Source organism: Nannochloropsis gaditana, assembly GCF_000240725.1.
Source record: "Nannochloropsis gaditana CCMP526 unplaced genomic scaffold scaffold143, whole genome shotgun sequence".
Lineage (NCBI taxonomy): Eukaryota > Eustigmatophyceae > Eustigmatales > Monodopsidaceae > Microchloropsis > Microchloropsis gaditana.
The window spans coordinates 1088-12749 of NW_005803810.1; the positions used below are offsets into that span (position 1 = coordinate 1088).

An 11662-nucleotide genomic window follows, 5' to 3' on the forward strand; every position below is an offset into this window, starting at 1 on the left:
GTTCGGGTATGCACATGGACAAGGCGCACTACGCGCTCTCCAAGGAGAACCCAAACCCACAGGGCGACGACGACAAGAAGGACGACTCGGCCTCCTTGGTCGAGGACAGGGCCATGGGGGAGGACGGCATGGAGAAGGTTTCCAAGCAGGAGGCGTCAATGGTGCAGAAGAAGGAGTACCATCAAGCCCTGGAGGCACAGCTTTTGGACGGGGAAAAAGAGCACCGCGTCCTGGCCTTCCGAAACAAGGCACCCTTACCAAAGGAGGGTTTCCAGAACCACTTACAAGTACTCTACACTCAGAACAAGGGCACTGCGCCCAGCAGCCTTCGCAGCTACCGGCATATCCCCTCCGCGCCCGAACGGATCCTGGACGCCCCAGACCTGCTGGACGATTACTATCTGAACATCATGGACTGGGGTGCCTCCAACGTCCTAGCCATTGCCCTGACTCAGACGCTGTATTTGTGGAACGCCGCCACGGGGGATATCACCGAGCTGATGTCCGTACCTGACGCGGACGACTACATCACAAGTGTCTCCTGGATCCAGGATACGGGCTCGCACCTCGCCATTGGAACAGCCTCGGCGCAGACCCAGCTTTGGGACGTAGCAGCGCAAAAGCAGGTTCGGTCGATGAACGGGCACTCCGCCCGCGTGAGCGCCCTGGCATGGAAAAGACACATCCTCTCCTCCGGCTCCCGGGATGCGACCATCGTCCACCACGACGTGCGCGTGCAGAACCACCATGTGGCCACCCTGCTCGGCCACGAGCAGGAGGTCTGTGGCCTCTCCTGGTCGCCGGACGGCTCTCTTTTGGCCTCGGGTGGAAACGATAACCTCCTGTGTCTGTGGGACCAGGCCTCGACCTCGGGCATCGGGGGTCGCTCTCAGACGTTTTCGCCCCGCCACCGACTCGCGGAGCACCAGGCGGCTGTCAAAGCCCTGGCTTGGTGCCCTTTTGAGCGAAATATTTTGGCAACAGGGGGCGGGACTGCGGACCGATGCATCAAGTTTTGGAACGGCGCGAACGGCGCCCTCCTCAACTCGATCGACACGGGCTCCCAGGTTTGCTCCTTGCTCTGGAGCAAGCACGAGAAGGAGCTGCTTTCCTCCCACGGCTTTTCGGAGAACCAGCTCTGCCTGTGGAAGTACCCCAGCATGGTCAAGCTCAAGGAGCTCACCGGACACACCTCCCGAGTCCTCCATCTGGCCCAGTCGCCCGACGGGGCCTCGGTGGTATCGGCGGCGCCGGACGAGACGATTCGGTTCTGGAACGTGTTTGCAGGTGCAGGGGGGGGGAAAAAGAAGGAAGGACCTTCTATGGGAGGGATGGGAGAGCAGAAGTTGTCTCGGGCGATGCACATCAGATAGGTATGAGTTGTACGTGCCACGCCGCGGATTGGGAGACGCATCACCCCGCTTCCCATCCGTCCGACCGGTTGCTGCCAAGGTAAGCACAGCGCCACCTCACGCCACAGAGTGTTGTTTCCCCCTCCTTCCTCCTATCTCGATCTCTCTGCTCCTTCCTTGCCATATCCCCCCCCATACTCTCTCCTCTGTCCCGAGCGAGGACTGCATTTTGATGCACGATCCCCCCCCCTCCCAAAACACACGTCGTGTGAGTGCCCGGTTGGGCCTCGTGCCCGGCACACCATCCTTTTACCTCTGAGAGATTCAAGCTGCGCCTAAGCTGTCTGCTCTTCGTTAAGGTCCTTTTCGGGGCTATTGCTTTTGCTTTCATTTTGACTGGCTGTTCTTTCGAGAGGGGTGCCTCACTTAAGAGAGCCGAGATAAGGCGACGAATCCGTGTCGAGAGCACTCAAGATACCATCAAGCCTTCAGGCAGGAAAAGGAAGCAAGAAGGAGAAAAGAAAAAGAAAAAGTAAGGCCAAAACTCCTAACAAAACTCCAAGATAGCCAAGACACTTTCTTCGTTTGAAGGCCTCAATGCGGTCGCCAAGGGCAGGCAGTGTGACAGGATTTCACTCGGCTGCCTCCTTTATCGTTGTCAGAACGCCGCCCAGGTGCACCGGTTCCTTGTCTAAAATGGCGCGCTTCTCGTTCACCCGCTCCCTCAGACTTTCTTCCAGCGCCACGTACTTGTAACCAACCCAGGCCCCCACAAGCATGAAGATGGGATAATCCCAAGGCTCTGTGATAAATCGTTTCCGGAAAGATGGCGGCTGGTACGATGAGCTCTCACAGATACGAAATACCGGGCAGGTGTGACACCTATTGTCGTTACGCAGCGGACTTGGGCCAGCTACTACAGAATATCCAGTAGTCACACTGATAGACACTTGAGGAAAACATGCATTGACTGTTGCGCGGCCGCACAAAGCTTCTTTGGCGGCACTCGTTAATCATGTTGATCGCATCAAGCCGAACGCCACGTGACTACCTTCGCTCAGGCACACTAAAGGGGTCTTCAATCACATTTCAGATATGCAAATCGCGACTACGCACCTCGTCGAAGTGGTATTTTGCGCATGCTGTTGCTGGCCAGCTTCACAAAGATGCCAAAGGAAGCGCCGACGAGGCCTGTCCCCAGCGTCATGCTTGTCTAAGGGGGAGAGAGGAGAGGAGGGAGAAGGAGTGAGTAGACCCGGAAATCCTGTCTCAACCCGGCACACTACATACGCATCAAAGTGCCTAAGTCAGGTCCCGAGTGGCTTCTTCGACATCCGAGATGCTGCAGATTCCAAAAGCGACCAAAAGTCTCGTCGTCCAGGGTGGGATCAATCGCATCCGCGACGGCCGCGCCCCCACAGACCGTTCCAAGAAATCGATCCGTCCACGGGCGAAAAGGGAAAATACTTCTCATGAACGGGAAACAGTAGTGAGAGCATTTAAACATCTTCAATACAAATATACCTCCAATACACTTGTTAGTGATTGCTTTTATTCTTTGTGGACGACTCTCATCCACTTCCGCCTTATATTGCTAACCTGAAGCTCTTCTCATATTGTTCCTCCCCTAGGCACCTACTCCTCGTCCGAGAAGACCTGCCCATGGGCGTGGACCCCCCCGAAAACCTGACGATCATCGATATATCGTCGAACGTCGAGCATCACGCCATGAAGAGCTGGGTGTAAGGACTCGAGAGGCCCTATGGACTCCTCCACCTTGCTCAGATCGAACACAGGCTCTGTCCCTGGGATGACCCGATTTAACCCTTTCTCTTCCAGCTGCAAATATATTTGCAACGTTCCTCGCAGATATGCCAAACCTGCTCGAACCCATTCACTGGCTTGTTCAGCAGAAGACGCTAGCCCTTCCCCCAGCACCTTGCTCAAGCCCTCGACAAGCTCCAACAGAAGGTCCTGGGCGTTCTCTACTGCCACTATCCCGTGCTCCACCGTCTCCTCTCCGGCGCATTGCCTTGCCCTCGCTTCCTCCGACTGACCTGTCGCCGGCGGATGAGGGCCCAAAGCTCGACTGATCAGCTCTCCATAGTTCGCCACGGACTCGAGCGAGCGGTCGACGGCGTCCACAAACAGGTCGTGATATAATGCGTCCTGGGCGTACCGGCGTGCCGTCTCTGGGCGCACCAACCAAGCCACCAGGTTCACGGGGAGCACCATGTGCATGCGCATGACCGCGTTGAGTGCCAGCAGCAGCATTTGAGGGCTCCCGGCCCATACCTCGGCCAGGGCCTCCACCATTCGCAGCTGGTGCTCGTCCGCCTCGAACAGCTGGCGGAACCAGCCCAAGCACTTCTCCAAGAGCGCGGGCAAATGCGCCACGGTGTCGTCCGAGATCCGTGACAAGGCGTGAGCGACCAGAGTCACACGCCAGAGCGGGTCCGAAGTGGCGATATCCGCTGGCGGGGCCACGCTCGAATCAAGCCAGGCTTGCACTTCTGCGGCCGGCATTTGTCCCTGAAGAACCGCCTGGAAATGACGCACAAGCACCTTCAGGATCTGCGTCGAGGCCGCGTCCGCCGCGTTGTCTTCTTCCACGGCCGCGGCCCGAGGCAGGTAGGGAGAGAGCGAGTAGGGGTCTTCGGGCACGTAGGGGTGGAGGGAGGCAGGGATATGCTCTTTCACCTTCCCAACGTAGCTCTGACGCGCCGCCACATCCAAAGCCCGCCGCAGAAAGTACCGCTGCGGGTGATCCTCTGCTTCCTGCTCAGCGACCAGGCCGGCCCATGCGTCCCAATAGGGAAACGTGAACTGCGTGTTGGTCAAGTGGGCGCCGAACCAGTTGGCAAGTTGTGTCACGGCGCCATGGTCGAGCACTTCCAAGTAGTCTTGAAACAGTATATGCAAGCCCAGAGCCATGGATCCCGCGGCTTTGGGGGTCTGAACCACCTGCAGAAGCAGCCGGTGCAAGTAGGCGAGGTCGCGACTGGGGCGCTGCACGAGCCAAAGGAGCAGAACTTCCGCCACCAAGAACTCTGTGGCCACCTCCGGCGGGGCTAGATAAGAAATTGAATAGAGCTGCTCGACTTCTGCCGCAAAAGAGCCCCGCTTGTTCCCAGCCTCGTTCACGTAAGGGCGAAAAGTAACCAAGCTGTCTTTCAGGCACTCCCGCAGCACCCACCGCTCTATCGGGGGTAGCGTGGCCACAGAGGCGGCTTGGCCTCCGCTTTCCGCATCGAAGAGGTCGAACTCGGCGAAACACGGGTGCAGGGGTAGGGGAAAGCCGCCAGTCGCCAGGACCATGGGGTCGGGGTCGGGCAGCGTGAGGGGGGGGATCGCGTGCCGAATGCCTTGAGACAACTCCTCCTTCACGCCCTTCCAGGGCTTGACGATGGCGTTGATCTCCAGAGAGGCCTGACCTTCTTCAAGAGTGGCCGCCAGGGTCTTGACCACCCTCAGGGCCCTCTGGATCGAGTCCGTGGCAGGCTCGGCGGGGTGGCCACTAGCTCCTGCCTCCTCCACCCCGTCCTCCTCGTCCTCTAAGCTCGCGTCCAAGACACAGCGAACACCCTTTTTCAAGTACAGCGGCACTCGCCTGTCTGCATACGCGAAGGTGGTCTCCAAGAGGGCCGGGAGACCGTCCGGCCACTCCTGCGCCAGAGCATCCCACACCCAGGGCAGCACAGACACGACCAGATACAGGTACAAGTCCTTCCTCGCCGGGGGGACCGCAGCATCCGGCTCCTTCAGGGGCCCGGCCAGTGTCGTCAGGACCTCTCCCAGGCTCCCTTCGCCTTCTGCTTTCACCACGCGGGCGTTCACGAGCTCGCAGAGGAAGCGGAGGACCAGCTTCGCGTTAATCCAACGGCCCTGCCGGATCATGGCGTCCAATCGCACCGCCCCCCCTTGAACGACCTTGGCGCCAAAGTCTTCGTCCCGGGCATTCAAGAGCCCCACTAGAGTGGCATACACGGGGGTCTGGAGCGAAAGCTGGCAAGCAGCGGTCAACACGAAGTCCGCGATCAAGTCTCCAAACGTAGCCAGCTCATCACCCAATGCCCCTGCCAAACCCTCGACATTCTCCTCCAAGCTGGAAAGAGACGTAGTTATGTGGTGGAAGTCTCCAACGCGCACCAACAAAGCTTTGATTTGCGTCATGATTTCGTCCTCTTTTGTTTTCGGTTTCTTAGCCGGGGGGCCTCGATCGCCACCTCGTCTGTCTTGGTTATACCGTGCCCGGTCGCCGCGGTACCTCCCGCCACCTCCACCATGATTTCCGTGATATCCGCCTCCATGGGATTCGTCTCCTCGGTATCGTTTCCGGTCGGGCCCACCGTAACCTCTTCCTCCTCCTCCGCTGCCTGGCGGTGGCCCGTAGTTCCCGGCCGCATGGTAACTCATCTCACGGGCCTGGCTTAGAGTTTGGTAGACGTATGCATGGACAAAAAGTGAGACGTGGTGGGATGAATGACCGACCTGGATGGTGGCACAGAATGCCATTAGTTGTTGCATGCGGGCAACAAGCTGGCTACTCCAACACCCGAAGCCAGCCTTGCTTCCCGTCCCCCTCCATCTCCACCAAGACTCGCCCATCCTCGTGAGGACACCATTGAACCCCCCTCAATTCGGAAATGGTAACGTAGGGCACGCAAAGAAATCGAGGGTGTTGGAGACGGTGGAGGTGGCGGGTCTGGGAGGGATAGGAGGCCATCGCGTCACGGAAGGTGGACACTCGTTCAGAGAGGGAGGCTGCAGCGATGAGGTCTCGCCTCTTTTTCCTGCTGCATGGAAGCAACGAGCACCGGACTGGAAAGGGTAGAGGAACCTGCGGGTACTGCGCACACAGCCTACCCTCCTCAAGCTTCTTTTTATTGCACACTTGCAGGTAAGCTGGTTGTCTTCTCAAGTGGACACGCATTTTTGCCTGCAGGAGGTATTGTTCTGGCAACTCATCACTCTTGAGGAAGAACGATAAATTTTTGTCAAGAAAATAAAACCAGTTTGGCAATGCTGGTTCATTTTTCCGTCGTTGCTTTGTTTTTGTTTGCCGCAAAGTTGAGCCGAGTCGGCGGTCAAAGTGACCATGCAGAGCCAAAGGAGGGTAATTTCAGGCTTCAGAACGGCGTGGAGATGCCTTTGGTTGGATTCGGCACGGCAGGTTTGGGGGACGGCGAGCAACTGGCCCCGCTGTACGCGATCCTCAAGGGCTTTCGGGTACGTTGGTGAGTGCTTGTGCAGGCATGTCACAGTGGTTCACAACGTTGCTCGTGAGTTCGGGCAGACAGGATCAGTGATCAGGTGGAGCAAGTCGCCTGAGGACTAGTCCGCCGATATCTTACACTATGCTCCATTTGTGTGACACATATCAAGCATATAGACACGGCCCAGGCTACTGAATGGTACAATGAAGCAGCGATTGCCCAATCTGTGGATGAATGCGGAATGGCGCGAGAGAAGCTCTTTCTCGTGACCAAAGTGCATCCCCGATATTTCGGTTACGAAAGAACATTGCGTTCCTTCAACCATTCACTGGCCGCGCTCCGCACAAGCTACGTAGATCTGCTGCTCCTTCATACGTCTGACTGCTCGGACTGGACAGGCCTTTGTGAAAAAGACTCGAGTCGGGGTACCTTCTTCGACGCGTGGAGAGCCCTGGAGAGCTTGTACCAGAAGGGGCAAGTGAAAGCCATAGGCGTATCAAATTTCAATGTGGAACAACTGGAAGCTCTGTCGAGCACCGCTGTGGTCCCCATCCACGTTGTGCAAAATCACATGGATCCATTCAAGCAGGACCGAGAGGTCCGCGCTTGGTGCCAGGCCCGCGGCGTCCTCTACACAGGCTACTCGACACTGGGGACACAGTGGCGACCGCCCGGCGGACAAAACCCCGTTTTAAATCACCCCGTCATTCAGACCCTCGCGCAGCGCCACGGGGTCTCTCCCGCCTTGCTAGTACTGGTTTGGGCGCGGCAAGAGGGCGTGGCCGTCATCCCTCGCTCCTCGGAGGCGAAACACATCGATGAGCTGGCCCGATTGCTGCCCAAGGCGAAAGATCGCGTCCAGTTGGTGCTGAGCGAGGACGAGATGAAGCAGATGCAGGCCTTGGACGGCGTGGATGGCTCGAACCTTCGGGATGAATTGTAATTTAAGCGTCTCAGGCCCAAAAATAGAGGGAAACAAGCACGGCCCACGAAAGACCTGGTTTTCCTCTCCTTTTTTCTGGGAAACTAAATTGCGTTATCTGGCGTTCGAAAGCTTTTTTTCTAATAAAATCTGGTTTTTCACTTTATTCAATCCGATCGTCGTTTTTATCAATCGGCACTACAATAACTTCCCCAGACCGAGGGTTACTGACTTTCTCATATGCCTTCTAAAACGAACATCACGGGTGCTTCCTCCTCCATGGCATCATGCACCACGCCCGTGAGACGTACCACACACAAGGGGAGCACACTCTTCTGTTGCATTGTTTGACGGCTTCGCGAACCCCCCGCGACGCACCACGTCAATCGTTCCAGCCACTTTTCCAAACCTTAGATTACATATCAAAGTCTCGTTACTTATGCTCTATCGACCTTCGTTCTCAAACATGCAGTTGATTCACTCGTCGCGCCCTGGTATTTTTATGGGGTGCTTTGCGACTGCCACCACGGCCACACATGCTGCTGGCTCACGGCCAAGCAAAAAAGCCAGACACCAAGCGAAAGGAGTCTGGCACTCCGTCAGAAAGAGACGCAAGCAAGAGACTACAAGGACGGCTGGGGCTGCAGTCTAAGAGCTCAACGTTTCTCAAATGGCTTCTCGTCCTCTTCGACAGAAGCGCTCGGATCGCTCTGTAAAACTTCACTGTCCGCGTCTGATTGTATCTGATGCTTGCTTTCTTCCTCTGAAATGCCATCCACCTTCTCCCTTCTAATAAGCTCCTCGCTGTTTTCATTGACGTTGCCAACCTTATCATCGCTTGTAATGTCATTTTCTCTCAGCGGCCCCTTTTCAGGGTCATCGATTCACTCTCGTTTGTTCACGGGGGTAGTGGTTGCGGAGGTCTTGTCCCTGCCCCCAAAGGCGAGGTGCTGCATTCCTGCCATCAAGAAGGAACCCCCGAGGATGTTGCCAATCGTCACAGGCACCTGTGTTGGGTCACGAAGAGTTATTGGTGAGACGCGTCGATTAAGATGGCTGCTTGTTCTAAATGAACGGAGGGGAAAGGGTAAAGCCGTGCTTTGAGAAAAAAATCTCAAACTATTGACCAAGGAAACAAAAGATGAAAATGGAGAACGTTGTACCAGGTTTTTGACGAAAAAAGCGACGAACCCCGTCCGCGACGTCTTTTGCATGGCGCCAAAAGGCCCTACGAACATGTTGGCAATCGAGTGCTCGAAGCCCAAGGAGGCAAAGATGGTGATAATCATGAGAGTTGCCACGGCTTTGGAGACCAAATCGGCTGCCGCTGTGGAGACCCAGACCGCAGTGCACACCAGCCAATTACAGATAATGCCGCGTGCAACCGCCACCCCAAAGGGCAAAGCAGCCTTAGCATCAGCGACAGCCGTGAATGTGCCTGCCGCCTGGGAGAAAACCCCGGCGTAGTTGCAAAGAAGGGCCAGCAATCCTCCCCCTATGAGGTTGCCCGCGTAAGAGCAAGACCAGGACTTGAGAAGCTGCTGCAAGGAAATTTTGCCCTCGAAAAACGCTGTGCCTACCACAGCAGTATTGCCTGTGAAGAGCTCTGCGCCCGTCGCCATGACCATGAGCAGCGAGCAGGGGAGCCCCGCAATGCCGAAGAGCAGTTTTGCGAGAGCGGGATTCTGTTCTTGCATTAACGGAACTCCTCCGAGGGTGGCCACGGCCATTGCCGCCCCGATACCGACCTGGAGCCCCGCCATCACACCGAGCAGGAGAATTTTACTGGCAGGTTGGCAGGCTTTCTTGACTCCCAGAGCCAAGACTGTCTTGTAAGCATCCGCAGGGGCTTTCATAAGAGGCTGCGGAACGATAGACGCGGGCGAGTCATTTCCTCCGCGGACTTTAGACACCAAACGCGGCACGGTGGAGAGGGTCTTCGCCGGTTTACTGCTACTAGAAAAGGATGAGACCGAGGCAGAAGCAGCTGCCATTCCCATCGTCAGCACTGTAGGGTTTTATTGTGCCGGCAGAGGATTAGTCTACGCATATAGAGACATATCAACCTCCTCATCAAGTTCTGGGGATGGCACGGGGCCTTAGAGATGCTGTGGCTCTGCATGCCTTTAAACGTACCACAGAGAGTTGAGATCTTCATATTCGTGGACAGGAGCTGGTAGTTGTTTCAATAGAAGCGCTCCAAGAGGCAAATTAGAGGATATCGGAGATGATACGCGCAACGTATCTGAGTGACTCTAGAGAAGACAAAGCGTCTGTAAAAGTTGCAGGGTCGTGAGAGAAATGAGTTGCCACACAATGGTCCAACTAACGCAAAAATTTAAACAGGGACAAGGATGGTCTGAAAGGCAGGAAAGGTCTGGCTTTGGACTCCATCGGATGTCACGCATCCTATCGCCGCACACGACCGTAGGGACTGCGCCGAGGACAGTCCGTTACCACATTAGACAAAGCATTCCCTCCGAAACTCGTTGAGCTTACATGGCCGTGAGCCTGCAAACCAGGATTGATTAACGTGAAAATAATTGAAAGTAAAATGTTGCTTATTAAAAAGGAAGCACGGATCACGCACAAGAACGAGAGTGCAGCATGGTGACTGCCGAAGGCCCAACCTCCTCCCATTTGTTTCTTCTCGATTCAAGCAAACATCTTAATATCCTGACAATTTCCTCTAGCCAGCTACTTTTCGGCAGAGATTTTACTCATCAATATTCACCCAGCCCTCTGGCCATTCTCGCACGTACCACGGGTCCCGTGGATGGTATTCTGTTTGAAAGGAGTCTTTTCTCAGGCCAAAATGGTACCAATTCGTCCGGTAGTCGAAGCCGTAATAGCCTCGCATTCTTGTTATGTATCCAGTGAAGGTGGAAAACCATGTTCCGATGAAAACCTGTGATCTGGAGCACACAATTTGCTCGAGCATGCCCATGTAGTTTTGATTTAACTTGGGCAACCCAACGCGCTCGTGGAAATCCTTGAGGAAGAAGACATTAAAACGCTTTCGGAAGACGTCCAAATAAGCTTCATCTGTCTCATCCGTGGCGATATAGATTGTCTCATTTTCCTTCAAGATATCTTTCGTGTTGGCAATTATCTTCTCCGCGGGTATTTTTACTTCCTTGAACTGCAGATCGCCTCTGCGGATATGCAGGGCCTTGTAGCCTCCAGGTCCGGCTTCAGTCTCCATGGCGGCAATAATGCGACCAGCCGCACAGAAGACTTCGTCTCTATAGTGGATGTAGCTCCTACGTGGCCATGGTGGAGGAGAGGGTGTGGGAATGGGGTGAGCCAGGGGTGAGGGGGCGGCATGTAGGGGAGGAAGAGCTGTGATGGGCACGATTAGTTCACACGAGAATGCGTGAAGAAACCTGTGACAGCTTCTGCGACTCCCTACCATCCTACCTGACAAAGCGCTTCACCGCCCTGTCCAGGGCCGGGTCCATGAAGTGCTCGAAGGTGTAGAAATGCGCCAGGACGCGCGACCCTTGACCCGCGCCGAAATGAATGACTTTCGCGTCTTGCAAGGTCTCGTTGTAGTGGACGGGCGTTCGCTTCCCGCAGAACTCCTTCAGTCGCTCCTGCTGCTCGGCCGAATGATCTTCGATAGGCTTCCCCGGGGTCTCAGGGAAAGCCAAGCAAACGTCAAAAGGCTTCCAATGCGTCGTCCCCACCTCCAGGCCCTCCAAATACTTCCAGAGCACGTCCCTCCGAAGGTCCGTGCTGTTGGAGGGAGGGAGCGCGCCCAGGTTCCCCGTCACGGCCTCTGTCTCGAGAAAGTCCTTCATTTCGATCATCTCCATTTTTTCCTGAAGCCGGTGCAGGTAAAAGAAATCAGCGAAATGCAAGGTGTTGTCCCCCGGATCGCTGCCTTTGTTCAGCAGGTACATGTTCTGCTCGGGCGGCATGACGAGCGTGCGGCCCGTGGCATACGCGAAGACGAGCACCACCTCCATGGCCATTCGGATGTTGTTCCAGCCCCCGCGATCTGGCTCGAATGTCACATACTTCTTTTCTGGACCGAGCGCGGCCCAGGGATTCACCACTTTCTCGAGGTCGGGGTCGTAGCGCTGCCAGTAGAAGATGTCGGAGGCACCGCAATGGTCGGCAAGCTCGGAAGGAGGAAATTTCTCCCAGTTTTTGTCGAAAGGGTTCGC

At 55.9% G+C, this 11662-nt stretch overlaps 2 protein-coding genes across 2 annotated transcripts; one reads left to right on the forward strand and one right to left on the reverse strand.

The window, feature by feature from the left end:
• Positions 1-529: 529 nt before the first annotated feature.
• On the forward strand, positions 530-820 carry NGA_2045500 (uncharacterized protein; the record flags this gene model as incomplete). Its single annotated transcript, XM_005855648.1, has 1 exon — positions 530-820. A coding segment is annotated over one exon (291 nt), but the record flags the coding sequence as incomplete, so codon positions are not given.
• Positions 821-912: 92 nt separating this feature from the next.
• NGA_2064900 (uncharacterized protein) lies at positions 913-1200 on the reverse strand (the record flags this gene model as incomplete). The annotated part of the gene is made up of 1 exon (XM_005855649.1): positions 913-1200. A coding segment is annotated over one exon (288 nt), but the record flags the coding sequence as incomplete, so codon positions are not given.
• Positions 1201-11662: the final 10462 nt, after the last annotated feature.